This window comes from Sycon ciliatum, chromosome 6 (assembly GCF_964019385.1).
Source record: "Sycon ciliatum chromosome 6, ocSycCili1.1, whole genome shotgun sequence".
NCBI classification, from domain to species: Eukaryota; Metazoa; Porifera; class Calcarea; order Leucosolenida; family Sycettidae; genus Sycon; species Sycon ciliatum.
Genome location: NC_088648.1, coordinates 1,609,527 through 1,623,538, shown reverse-complemented (window position 1 = coordinate 1,623,538; position 14,012 = coordinate 1,609,527). Strand labels below are relative to the sequence as shown.

At 50.5% G+C, this 14,012-nt stretch overlaps 2 protein-coding genes across 4 annotated transcripts in view; both read left to right on the top strand.

Moving 5' to 3' along the window:
• LOC135819131 (4-hydroxyphenylpyruvate dioxygenase-like) overlaps positions 1 to 14,012 on the top strand; it is a 40,165-nt gene that overhangs the window by 13,990 nt on the left and 12,163 nt on the right. For all 3 annotated transcript variants that reach the window (XM_065332286.1, XM_065332285.1, XM_065332283.1), the window contains exon 7: positions 10,419 to 10,508. In XM_065332286.1, coding sequence (XP_065188358.1) covers positions 10,419 to 10,508 — 90 coding nt within the window. The remainder of the gene's footprint in view (positions 1 to 10,418; positions 10,509 to 14,012) is intronic.
• Positions 10,535 to 13,475, top strand: LOC135819002 (piggyBac transposable element-derived protein 4-like). Its single transcript, XM_065332155.1, has one exon. The coding sequence runs from the start codon at positions 11,922 to 11,924 to the stop codon at positions 13,473 to 13,475; it is 1,554 nt and encodes a 517-aa protein (XP_065188227.1). The 5' UTR covers positions 10,535 to 11,921.

Genomic DNA, 14,012 nt, shown 5'->3' with positions numbered 1-14,012 from the left:
GTAGAACAACTGTGCATCAACAGTGAGGGGTAAGCCCATCTACTGAACCTGTTGTGCTGGCGTCCACAAATGGAACGCAGCCACCTGCTGGAAGTGGGCGAGCCAGGTCGGTCAATTGTGAGTAAGTTTGCCTGACAATTTCTCAGTAATCGCCAACAGCTGATGGTGGACGGCTGGGGCAGGAGCAGCTGGTTGTGCCATCGTGAGGTCGAATCACTTTTCTTTTTAGGAAAACACACCGCTGCTGTTAGCTGCTCCCGGCTAATGATGCCCCCTCACACCGGAACACAGGGGTTTTATGATTGGATAATTTATAGAAGTATTCGAGAAGAGTGTAGACAAGGAGAACAGGACAACGACAACTCAAGACGGACTACAACAGAACTGGAGCATGCGCTCTTCTATGTGAGTGCTCATTGCCAAGGGGAACGAGCGGGAAATACAAATAGTGAGTATTCAGGTCGTAGCATACATACACCTATTACACTGTGCCCCCCTAGCTAAAATTCACGTCCACGGGAATGAACGAAATACCTAGGAAACAACAAAAGAAAACAAACCAAATAATAAACTCAGTCCAGGACATAGTCAGCTAGTCGAGCAGGTGCAGTGCGGACACGGCCAGAACGACGAGAAACAGGAGAAGAAGTACGGACCGGATCAGACGACGGTGGCTGTAGCTGCGGAACGCAGCGCGGCAAATCATCATCGGGCAGCGGCAATGTAACAGGACCGGACACAGTTACAGCTTTCTTGAGGCGATTGAAATGGACGGTACGTTCACACCCAGGCATAGACAAGGTATACGACGTAGGACCATTCACACGAACAACACGAAACGGACCGGACCAATAACGGTGGAACTTGGCAGACTCGCCGGCATGAATCACCTTATCATGCAGCCAGACTAAATCGCCAACGACAAACGAAGCACCACTGCAGTGAGCATCATACACTGACTTCTGGTGACGATGGACAGCAGCTAACTGAACACGAGCAAGAGAATGAGCCTGAGCTAAACGATCACGTACGAGCTGAACATAGGCAAATGGGGAGAGCTCGGGAGGATCAGGAGGAGGAAAGACCAGATCAACAGGCAGGCGAAGCTCAGCACCATACAACAAACGGGAAGGCGTAAAACCAGTACTACTGTGTACAGCAGCACGGTAGGCGAGAAGAACAAGCGGAAGGTGAATATCCCAATGGACATCTGTAGGGCCAACAAAAGCCTTCAGGTGATGGATTAACGTACGATTGAGGCGTTCAACAAGTCCATTGCCCTCCGGGTGGTAACTGGTTGTGCGGGATTTCCGGATGCCAAGGATGGTGCACAACGACTGGAACAACCGAGCTTCGAACTGAGAGCCTTGGTCAGAGTGGAGGCGACGTGGCGCTCCAAAGCGAGACACCCAACCATGAACAAATGCCAGAGCGACAGCCTCAGCAGTAATGGCAGACAAAGGAACGGCTTCAGCCCAGCGAGTGAAGTAGTCGACGATGACAAGGACATACCTGTTACCGGTTGGAGTCACAGGAAGTGGACCAACGATATCCAATGCGACAAACTCAAACGGAAAACCAGCAGCCATGGACTGCAACGGAGCACGGTGCACTGGATTCTTAGAAGCCAACTGAGCACAAGTCGGACAACTCTGCACATAAATCTGGACATCGGATGCCATACCCTGCCAAAAGAAACGTTGACGGGCCAGATGTAACGTTTTCTCAATGCCAAAGTGACCAGCACCGGGCAGAGAATGAACAGACGCGAGCGCAGCAGACTGCAAAACGACAGGGACAATCAGAACAGGATGTTCGACATCAACATCATGAGCGAACGGGGGATCAAGATACAACACCTTATCGATAAGACGCAACTGAGAAACAGAAGACCAAAGGAATTTCTGAAGACGGCTGAAGGGACGGATATCCTCTTCAGGTGGACGGACAAATTTCCCACTGGCAGCATCGTACCAAGACAAAACCGCAGCGAGATCAGGATCAGCAGACTGGGCACTCAGAATATCCTGCGGCCGAAAACAATCAGGCGGCGGATCAGGAGAACTGACGAAAGTGGCTCCAGCAACTGGCACTTCAGCAGCAGCTGACAGCGGAACATCACGGGCAAGAGGCGGCGGACTCGGCGGAGGAGACGGCACATCGGTCACCACGCGGGACATAGCATCGGCATTCAGATGTTGGCGACCTGGACGGTGGACGACTCGGAATTCATATTCGGATAAACAGTCAAGCCAACGTGCTTTCCGTCCGCGGGGTTCCTTCAGGTTCCGGAGTGCAGTCAACGCAGTATTGTCCGTCCTGGCAACAAATGGTCGTGCCAACAAGTAGTGCCTGAAATACTCCGCAAAATAGACCAGAGCAAGGGCCTCACGATCGCTAGCATCGTAGTTGCGCTCAGCTTTCGTCAGTACACGGCTGCCGTACCCAATTGGTCGCTCAGTTCCATCCTGGATCTGGCTGAGGACTGCACCAATCGACACATTGCTCGCATCGGTGTCCAGAATGAATGCACCTGCTGAAGCTTCAAACTGGGGGTACGCCATCACCGGCGCACTGGCAAGCGAACGCTTCAGAGCCTGGAACGCCGCTTCGCAAGCTTTCGACCACGCAAAGCGAGCATTCTTGCCTGTCAGAGCAGTCAGCGGAGCAGCACGCTGGGCGAACCCACGGATGAAGCGGCGATAATATCCAGCGAAGCCAAGGAACTCGCGGACAGCTGTGACAGATTTCGGAGTCTTCCAGTTCCTGACCGCGACGAGTTTGGCCTCATTCGGGGAGATGCCCTCCGCTGACACGCGGTGTCCTAGGAAAGTGACCTCCTCCTGGAAGAAGGAGCATTTCTTCAGATTGAACCGCAGTCCAGCGGACCGAACTCGCGCGAACACGGGCAGCAGAATCTGGAGTTGGCCAGACAGTGTTACGCTGGCATTCAGGACATCATCAAAGAACACACGGCAGAATGGCTGGGCTGGTGTGTTACATAAGCCACTCAGGACTGCTTCCATTACGCGCTGAAATGTCGCTGGGCCATTCCTGCAGCCCATCGGCAGAACATTAAACTCAAACAAGCCCAGTGGCGTGGTAAATGCCGTCTTAGCCTTGTCGCTTCCTTCCATTGCTATTTGCCAGTACCCTGACGCTAAGTCAAGGGACGTGAAATACCGACAGCCAGACAGGGAATCAAGCATGTCATCTGCCCGGGGAATCGGGTAAGCATCAGGCTCGGTGACAGAGTTCAACTTCCTGTAGTCGATACAGAGTCGAAGAGAGCCATCCTTCTTTGGCACCAATACTATGGGTGATGCCCACGGACTAATCGATTCTTGTATTATGCCTTGCTTTAACAGCGTATTCAGTAGATCTTGCAGAGCCTTCCGGCGGTGATATGGAATCCGCCTGGTAGGTTGTTTTATAGGGTTATTTTGTCCTGTGTTAATTTTATGAGGGAATATGTCACAGTAGCCATAGTCATCATCATGCAAGATAAATAAATCGTGGTTATCATGAAGTAGTTCAGTGAGCGTGCGAGACTGTTCTGTGGAGAGATGATTTTGTGCGTCGATATATTCATCGATGACTTTCTTGCGTTGCTCAGTTAGCGGGATCGGGTCGGGTGAAACTGAGGAAACCATAGCTTCAGTGTCGTCAATATGTTCACAATCTGTAGGAATTTGATGAAGTTCGGCAACATTGGTATTTTTATGAATGAGTATAGGATGATTTGCATGATTTTCAACAGCCACAACCACACGTGTTTGGTTAGGGCCAACAGTTACAAGACTAGGAGTCACTGCCACATCTGGATGCTTCGCCATAAAGGACTCCAATGGATCTGCCACGCAATCCATCACAACCGTGCCCACATCAACAGCTGCACAAGGCACCAAGACAACATGTCCTGCAGGTACCGACAACTCCATCTCAAACACCACACGAGATGAGTATACCACAGGGTCAGCCACACTCTCGGGCGCACACGCCGGGACAACGCCAGGTTGAGCCATGGGTTCAACAACCCGTGCAGACAATGAAGCGTCAAGGGCAACACGAGAAGAATACGACGAAACAGGTACATCGTCGGAGCATGCATCAGAATCAGAATGAGGAGTATGAGTATTACATGAGGAGGAAGTATTACGCGGAACAATACGATCATAGGGCGTACGTGACGGAGGACACCCAGAACCAGAAACATGCAACGGAACAGACACATCGCCAAACATCACAACACCACGAGCAATATCTAATACACCACCATGCTGCAACAAAAAATCGGAACCAAGAATCATGTCGCAGTGAATACCAGGAGAGACAACAACCGTGTGCTGGAAAGACAGATTTCCTAGCGACATACACAGATCCATGGATCCAACGACAGGAAGTTGCGCGCCATTGACTGCACACAACCGCGGAGCAGACTCTAGAGGAGGTCGCTCTGTCAAATTAGGCAACAATTTAGAATGCACTAACGACACACTTGAACCAGAATCAACAAGAGCAACAACAGGAGACGAAGACGAAGACGAAAGACAAACATCAACGTGCACAATAATGGGTGAGATCGCACCACATACCTCCTCGAGGGGCTCCACTCGGACGACTGACGGCGGCCCCGTGTCACCAGTCCAACCTAGTTTTTTGCGTGCGGGCAAGATGCAATGAAGTGGCCCTCTTCACCACATCCATGGCACACTCCACGGACAGGCCTCACAAAACTCTGGCCACGACCACGACTAGGCGCACCAGCACCAGCACCACGAGCAACAAAACGTACATGGTCTTGCTGGGGTCGGGTGGGGCGATACAGACTCACGCTCTCCATTTTCGCCTCCAAAGCAGAGAGACGCGAATCAAAACTCGACAAAAGCGAAGCCAACTGGTCTCGCTCAGATTCCGACTTCAGTGGACCGACTGCTGCGTAGGGGTCACGACCATGAGCAGTGCGACGGGGCTTCACTTCCGGAGCAGCAGCAAATACGGGCTGTGCATACTGGTAAGGTACGGTGCGGGCCTGCTCGCGAGCATAAATAGCACCTACCTCGATGGCCTTTTGGACCGCCGCATCCAAATCAGTGGGCCGAGGTGACGCCAACGCCAAGCGCAAATCCTTCGATGCCTGGCCATCAATAAAAAGTTGCAAAAGCATGGAATCAAGCAGTGCACCTTGTTGTCCTGGGTAGGCTCGACGAGCGAGCCGACGAAGTTCCGTGGCATACCCGTGCTGAGTTTCACTCGCCAGCTTCACTCGCTGGCGAAGACTGGCCTCGTGCATCAATGCTTGCTGGGGCGGCTCAAGACGGACATGCAGAGCCTCGACTGTGTCGGAAAAGTTCATGTCAGGCGTGTGAGTTAGAATTTCGGTGAACATCTCATGAGCTGTACCAACAAGGCGAGCAGGTAGTAGCCGTAGCTTTTGTTCGTCGTCGTACCCACTCAACTCGCATGTGTGGACGAAATGCCTCATGTACGTGGTGAAATCTTGGCCTGGCTGATTTCCGAATGTCTCAGGAAGCAAGACTGGCTTCGGCAGTGGACGTGCATGTGGTGTGTCTGTGTCCGGCAAACGAAAACGATGGGACAACCCTTGTACCGGCGAACTGTCGCGCTCTTCAGCAATGCTCATGTCACAGCCAGCTTCAGCGAAGCTACGCTCTAGCTTTTCTTGTCTCTTGGATTTCGCTGAACGGCCCATTGTGAAAAAAAAAATTGTTTTTGTATTTTTGAATTTTCGAAAAAAAATATTATCTGCAAAAATTTCCCGTGGACTCGATCGACTATCGATCTCAATCTATTACGTAACCTATCGTGCGTAGCGGCAAACAACTAAATTTGGCAGAGACAATTCCAAATAGGCAACTACTCTACGGACACCTGGACACAGTGTAGCTAGACTCTACTACCCAGCTAGCAGATATCCTAACAAGACACTAGACAGCAGCCAGTATGCACAAAACACGGACACAGAAAATGTTCCGAAAATGTTTGGCCAGACAGGTTGGCGCCAATGCTTGACCTATGGACTGTAAACCATGGTAAACAATGCATGCAACAAGAAAACGACGAGCAGAAAGAAACACAGTGCAGAAAGGAAAATAATGACGAAGAGAGTGGATGAGGATATGGTTTCACTTGCGTGGGCCTTCGTGGTACTTCATAGTCGGCGATCTCCGAAGGCGTACATACTCCGCCAGCGATGTAGTGGTGGACGGTTTCCGCTGCCACCAGTGTTAGCTGCTCCCGGCTAATGATGCCCCCTCACACCGGAACACAGGGGTTTTATGATTGGATAATTTATAGAAGTATTCGAGAAGAGTGTAGACAAGGAGAACAGGACAACGACAACTCAAGACGGACTACAACAGAACTGGAGCATGCGCTCTTCTATGTGAGTGCTCATTGCCAAGGGGAACGAGCGGGAAATACAAATAGTGAGTATTCAGGTCGTAGCATACATACACCTATTACACTGCCTCTAATGTAGTATGCGCGGTCCAAGGGCAAGGAAGGCCTCTACCCACACTCAGTCACTCTCAGCACTCAGCCTCTACCCACACTCAGCCACTACCCACACTCAGTCACTCTCAGCACTCAGCCTCTACCCACACTCAGCCACTACCCACACTCAGTCACTCTCAGCACTCAGCCTCTACCCCGGCACACTCAGTCACTCTCAGTCACTCAGCCTCTACCCACACTCAGCCACTACCCACACTCAGTCACTCTCAGCACTCAGCCTCTACCCCGGCACACTCAGTCACTCTCAGTCACTCAGCCTCTACCCACACTCAGCCTCTACCCACACTCAGCCACTCTCAGTCACTCAGCCTCTACCCACACTCAGTCACTCTCAGCACTGAATGTAATGGAACTTCCTCCGGCACGGCCTGGACAACAACTTATTCTGAACTATCTCTCTCTCTCTCTCTCTTCTCTCTCTCTCTCTCTCTCTCTCTCTCTCTCTCTCTCTCTCTCTCTCTCTCTCTCTCTCTCTCGCTCTCTCTCTCTCTCTCTCTCTCTCTCTCTCTCTCTCTCTCTCTCTCTCTCTCTCTCTCTCTCTCTCTCTCTCTCGTGGTAGTATCGGTACTTGCTGATCTATGAGTGTCAGAAAGGATGTCACTGGATGCAGGCAGGTATAACCATCTGTTGGTTACCTCAAGACAGATTACTGTCGGCAACTGCACAGCAGAAGTGGCAGCTCTTGTCCAGTCAAACAGGGTATCCTTGTGGCGTCGAACGAAGGAGAGTGTCAGTGTACCTGACTTGTCAGGTTTCTCTCTCTTAGCAGTATCAGTACTTACTGATCTAGGCAGGGGTGTAGGAGGGGCTTGGGAACTGGTACGAGCAAAGGACGAACGGGTGTGAAGGAGGGGGGATTGGGGGTTGTCCCCCGGGGAAATTTTTGTAAAAAAAAACACAAAATCCTGTATTCTGGGTACTTTTGGCATATTTTTTACTAATTTTTAGTCATAGAATTTTATTGTTCACGTTTAGGAAACCAAGTTGCCGTGAACCAAGCGTAGAGGGGACGGTTTCAAATAGGAAATAGGTTGCAAATCGGAACGGACTCGGTATTCACTTTCTCTCTTGGTATTTTGATTAGAAAACATATGTCACAGTGAGACTACGATGTGTTTTACTACGAGCCAAAATGTTATGGCTCTGCGATGACCAGAAGCGCCATACCAAGCAGGTGAGTTTTTGACGTGTTGCTTCGCACTGCGACTTGAGTTTTACGTCTTTCGAAAAATCAACTTCTTGCCGCAGGTAAACAGCGGCTCGCCTCTCGCCAAGAAATCACCTTATACCAATTAAAACTAATGGCATCACACAAAACTTATTTTCTGTACTGGCCGTCGTGGAGCGATAGCAATCACCTAATTTCAGAACTCGGTGAATTTGATGTGAACTCTAAAACCTTTCCGGTTTGGAGCCACCTCTGATTTGAAGCGAAAAATTGGTCAACTTGGAGGCAATGAGCCAACACAAAGGGCTGGCTCAGTTCGATTGACTCTGGCCTCAGAGCAAACTTCAACATGCCAGTTTCCTTCCACAAACATATTTCGAGTGAACAATCCACGCTGATGATCGGTTTGGGTCTATACAAATTTGGATGTCAAACCATTCCGGTATTGAACCGTCCTCTCTACCTAATAGCCGTGTCGAGTCCAGTATGAGTCAAACTCAAACAAAGATCTGACGGGTCCCGATTTTTTATCACGGTTTTGCACGTTTCAGACGGACCACACTTTTGGAAAAGTGGTACGGCCATGGTCGTACCAGTCGTAGCGGGTCCTACGCCCCTGCTTTGAGTATCAGCAAGGGTGTTGTCACTGTGAATCTCCTTCTTAATACATTTTGTATGTGGGCCTCCGTGTGTGTGGGTGTGTGTGTGCGCGCGCGCGTGTGTGTGAGTGTGGGTGTGCGTGTGTGTGTGTGTATATGAGCCAGAGCGCGCTAAAACATGACCACGGCTTTTTTGGAAAAGTCGAGAAATTCGCTATTTGAATTCCGCGGCAAAAATACGAAGTGCAGTGCAACGCGAGTCGCTGTTGTTGTTCTCCTCGGTCGACTGGACTGTTCCGGATGCATTTCTTTCTTGCAAGTAAGTTTATTTGTTTGAGTTTGTATTCCATGTTGCGCGGAGTCGCCTAAAACTGATCGTCATCGATGTACTGACGGACGAGCCTAGTAGTAGTAATGTACTGCGGAGCGGAAGAAGACGACATCCTCGCACTCCACGCGCAGGATAAAATATTTTGAGGATTCGGGTCGGAAACAGAAGGAAGACGATGATGGCTACAGCGACGAGTCATTTGAGGGCGACACTTTCATCGAGCGTAAAATAATTGATGCTGGGAGTCCCACGATTTGCAGTGACAAGGAATTCTAATCTGATGACAACCTGGCAAGCGATTGGCATCGACACTGACTTGGGATGTGAGTCGGCCGGTGATTTGGCCAGAATGGACATCGCTGCACATGTCCGGGACAATGCCAGTATTTGTTGCAAGTGCAAAAACAATCAATTGACTCTGCTGCTCCCTCAACTTGCTCCAGTCGATAATTTGAGAACCCTTATGCGAAACATCGCTAGCACGAGCAGTAGGCAGCGAAAGCAGTACACTCTGAGGAGCGGAGAAAACCGTGTGCAGGTGGACTTTGGAGTGGGGAATACGAGTGCGACGTTGAGTATGTTGAGGAAGACTGTGTGCAGCAGTGTATACTGTATATCTGAAAGTACAGGTGGAGTGTGTGATGGAGAGGACGTGGAGTGCCAACTTCTTCGGCCATCTACAGATGTTGACCGTGTTTCGCTGGCGGTTCTCCAGTGGTGCACGAACCAGGAGGTATTTCAGACACCCAGCTAAGCTGCCTATAGAAACTTTGGATGTGGCCGAGTACCTGTCAGCTCATGCTATACAACCCTAGACAGAGGAACTGACCCGGAAAGGATGAACCAAGGGACATCTCAACTGTGTGCAAAAATGACAATCCCATTGCTGTACATAGAATTTCACCATTTCAACAGTGCTGCATATAATACCATTCTAGCAACACTTAGACATGTCAGATCAGTCCAAAACTTTCAGACAGCGAACATTAGGTGTGTTTGATCATTTTTGAACAAAAAACTGAAAATCGAATTTTTGGTCTGTGGTCATATTTTAGCGTGCTCTGGCTCATATATATATGTGTGTGTGTGTGTGTGTGTGTGTGTGTGTGTGTGTGTGTGTGTGTGTGTGTGTGTGTGTGTGTGTGTGTGTGTGTGTGTGTGTGTGTGTGTGTGTGTGTGTGTGTGTGTGTGTGTGTGTGTGTGTGTGTGTGTGTGTGTGTGTGTGTGTGTGTGTGTGTGTGTGTGTGTGTGTGTGTGTGTGTGTGTGTGTGTGTGTGTGTGTGTGTGTGTGTGTGTGTGTGTGTGTGTGTGTGTGTGTGTGTGTGTGTGTGTGTGTGTGTGTGTGTGTGTGTGTGTGCGTGTGCGTGTGCGTGCGCGTGCGCGTGCGCGTGCGCGTGCGCGTGCGCGTGCGCGTGCGCGTGCGCGTGCGCGTGCGCGTGCGCGTGCGCGTGCGCGTGCGCGTGCGCGTGCGCGTGCGCGTGCGCGTGCGCGTGCGCGTGCGCGTGCGCGTGCGCGTGCGCGTGCGCGTGCGCGTGCGCGTGCGCGTGCGCGTGCGCGTGCGCGTGCGCGTGCGCGTGCGCGTGCGCGTGCGCGTGCGCGTGCGCGTGCGCGTGCGCGTGCGCGTGCGCGTGCGCGTGCGCGTGCGCGTGCGTGTGCGTGTGCGTGCGCGCGCGCGCGCGCGCGCGCGCGTGCGCGCGCGCGCGTGCGTGCGTGTACGTGTGTGCATGTGTGTTCGTGCACACTTGCAATGTTTGAATGCATGCAACCGTATTCCAAACTCCAGAGGGCTGTGGCTAAGGGAGCAACGGTAATCAGACAGCCACAAGAGCTGGAAGATTCGAATGGAACCGTAACCCTAGCAACCGTCAGAACCGTGAGTAAAATTTCTTTGTTTGAGCACCCCCCCCCCCCTGACTTAATTCACATCAGCCTTGCAGTTGAAAAAGTTCAAAGTGAAAACATGAATAGCTCAAGGCTATACAAACCAAACAACCATGGTCAATTTCTACAACGACATACGTGTGCTACCAGAGGGGAAGAAGGCGATCCATATTTGCAGGAGGTTTTTTCTGTTTTCAGGCAGTTCACTTCCCCGACTGATCCTTCGAATTTTTTAAAAGTTCTCTGGATTCTTTGAAAACGTATCACTTTCTTTGACTGTGGTTGGTTCCCTGAGGGGTGGAAAAGAAGATCCTAGTGGCGTGGCATGTGTTGTAAGCTGCCTTTGTGGTGATAAACTTGTCAGCGCCATCTAGGGTCGGCCTGGTCCCATAGCTCAGATGGCTAGAGCATTGCTCGTGACAAGCAAGGTCCCGGGTTCGTGTCCTGGTGGGTTTGCATTTTCCTCCCTTTCCAGGTAGTTAACTTACCCGACTGATCCGTTGTATTTTGAATGATGATTATTACCCTATTAGGTGAAGAGTGTATACCATGTAGAGGGTATACCATGTAGAGGGTATACCATGTGGAGTTGTGGAGTTGTGGAGTGTATACCATGTGGAGTGTATACCATGTGGAGTTGTGGAGTTGTGGAGTTCACAGGCATAAAAACATTTCTCAAGAAACAAAACGGTGTTGCAAAGTCTGTGGACTGTTCTTGTAGTCACGCAACAATCACGAAGTCTTTGATTACATTTAGGGCATTCATTCAAGCAGCATCCAACAGAAAGAGAGTATGACTGTACCGGACCCGTCATATTGAAATTAGAACCAGGTTGTTAAATACAATGACACATTGGCGTAGCTGGATTGAGTGAAGTGGTATAGCTGGATGGAGTGAAGTGGTATAGCTGGATGGAGTGAAGTTGTATAGCTGGATGGAGTGAAGTGGTATAGCTGGATGGAGTGAAGTGGTATAGCTGGATGGAGTGAAGTGGTATAGCTGGATTGAGTGAAGTGGTATAGCTGGATGGAGTGAAGTGGTATAGCTGGATTGAGTGAAGTGGTATAGCTGGATGGAGTGAAGTGGTATAGATGGATGGAGTGAAGTGGTATAGCTGGATGGAGTGAAGTGGTATAGATGGACTATGTAGTAGGCCATGTGTGGACGTGGAAACATGTTTTTTAAATCGTCCACGTTAGAGCGGTCCTTCATTTCGACCAGACACACCTCCTGCGTGGATGTTTAACCCTTTAGAGTTTCACACATACATGAACCGGTCGAAAACGACCGGTTCGACTGACGTACTTAGAACTATGCGGGATGCGTACTCGCTGGTGCTACGAAGCTGCCGCTATGGCCAAGTCTGCCTGACACCTCCGCGTTCCGCTTGAGTGCACACATGGCATGGGTTTACATTTGATTTTTTTTGTACTGGGCCACAGGAAGTGTTCGAAAGCTTCCGCCATGGCGCACAAGAATTTATCTGTTGACGAAGCGCTTGCCGCTGTGTTTTCTCATTCTGGATCGGCCGCGCACGATGAAGACTCTGATGGCGAGTCGTCAGGTGGCCTGCCATCAAGCGAAGAGTCAGAGCTAGACGATGCTCTCATCTACGACCATCCAGTTGAAGATTTGGTCTCTGACGGCAGCGCTGATGATGGCGAAGAAGAAGCTTCAGAAGAACCGCTTTCAGCTGGCTTGTCACGCTCCTCAGCTGACTCGAGTGACACATCAGCTGATTCCAGTGAAGAGGACGAGGCGCGCCCGCGACGCGAGAGCAGAGCTCCCACACGGCAGAGAGGACAAACTCGAGCTCCGCGTGCTCCTCGTGGCGGAGTTCGCGGAGTTCGCGCTGCAGGCGGCGGACGTGGAAGAGTTGTGCGCGGAGGTGCCGCAACCGCTCCTGTGCAGGGCGAAGACAATGTCGGCGACTGGGATAGTGATGATGAGTGTCCTGACCAGCCTGAGTTTCGTCCTGCCCGTGAACCTGGCTGCCATTTCCCAGCTGATTTTGCGCCTGTGAAGGAGTTGGATTTCTTTCAACTTTTTTTCACACTTGGCATCGTTCAAGCTATTGTGGAGTTTACTAATGATAATGCTGGTATACACATCCTGGAAAAACCATCCTATCAAGATGACCATGGCGCTTGGAAGCCCACGGACACAGCGGAAATTTATGCTCTACTTGGCCTGACAATTTACATGGGTATTGCTCGACTGCCACATCTATCTCACTACTGGAGCACATCTACTCTCTTTCATGGGCTGTGGGCACGGCATATGATCCCGACCTTTATTCGCTACAAAGCTCTGCTGTGTTTCCTCCACATTGTCGACCCCACTACTGAGGATGCGGCTGACAAGCTACGGAAAGTCCGCTTGGTGAATGATCATTTCCAGCAGAAGTGCCGGGAACTTTTTCAGCCTTTCCAAAGTATTGCGATCGATGAACGGATGGTCAAGTCAAAAGCACGCTTCGCATTCAAGCAGTACATCTCAAACAAGCCTGTTCGCTTTGGATTCAAAGTGTTTGCCCTTTGCGACAGTGCCCTGCACTATCTTTATAACTTCAAAATCTACACTGGCCGTGAACATGCCGGCCAAGTGGATCATGGCTTGGCACATAATATTGTTACAGAACTCCTTCAACCTCTGTCTGGCCAGGGATATAAGTTATACACTGACAATTTCTACACTTCTCCTCACCTGTTCTCTGACCTCTTTGAAAATCACAAAACTGCTGCTGCTGGAACCTGTCAGGTCAATCGACGGGGCTTCCCTGCTGTCCTCAAAAATACGAAAACGTTTCAGCGTAGAGCTGAAAGAGGGAAAATGCGGTTTGTACGCGGTGGAGACCTCCTTCACCTACAATGGATGGACAAACGTCCGGTGACAGTCATATCCACTATGCACAGCGCTGCTGACTATGTCAATATCCACTATGCACAGCGCTGCTGACTATGTCAATGTTACAAGGAAGGTGAAAGAAAATAACATCTTGCGTGACCTGGAATTGAAGAAGCCAAAATTGATACATGACTACAATTTCGCTATGGGTGGAGTGGACCTGTTCGACCAGCACGTAGCGACGTACAGGGTGCTGCGGAAAACACGCAAGTACTGGAAGACTCAGTTTTTTGACTTTGTGGATGTAGCTGTGGTGAATTCATGGGTTCTCTTTCAGCAGTGGGTGGCTAAAAACCCAGGCGTCATCAAAATGCCGAAGGATTACAGTCAGCTTGACTATCGTCTTGCAGTTATCCGGCAGCTTGTGAACATCACTGACAAGACCAAGGTGCCCCTTCGAAAGCCTGGACCATCGACCAGCACGGCCAAGTCTCCGAAGAAGCACCATGGCATTGTCAGCACTGGTAAAAGGCGGGATTGCTCATACTGCCGAGATGCTGGAAGGAAAAGCGTGAAGAGTGTTTATGCCTGTTCCGTCTGCACAAATCGGAAAGGCAATCCGAAGCACTACTGCATCAAGAAGAAGCA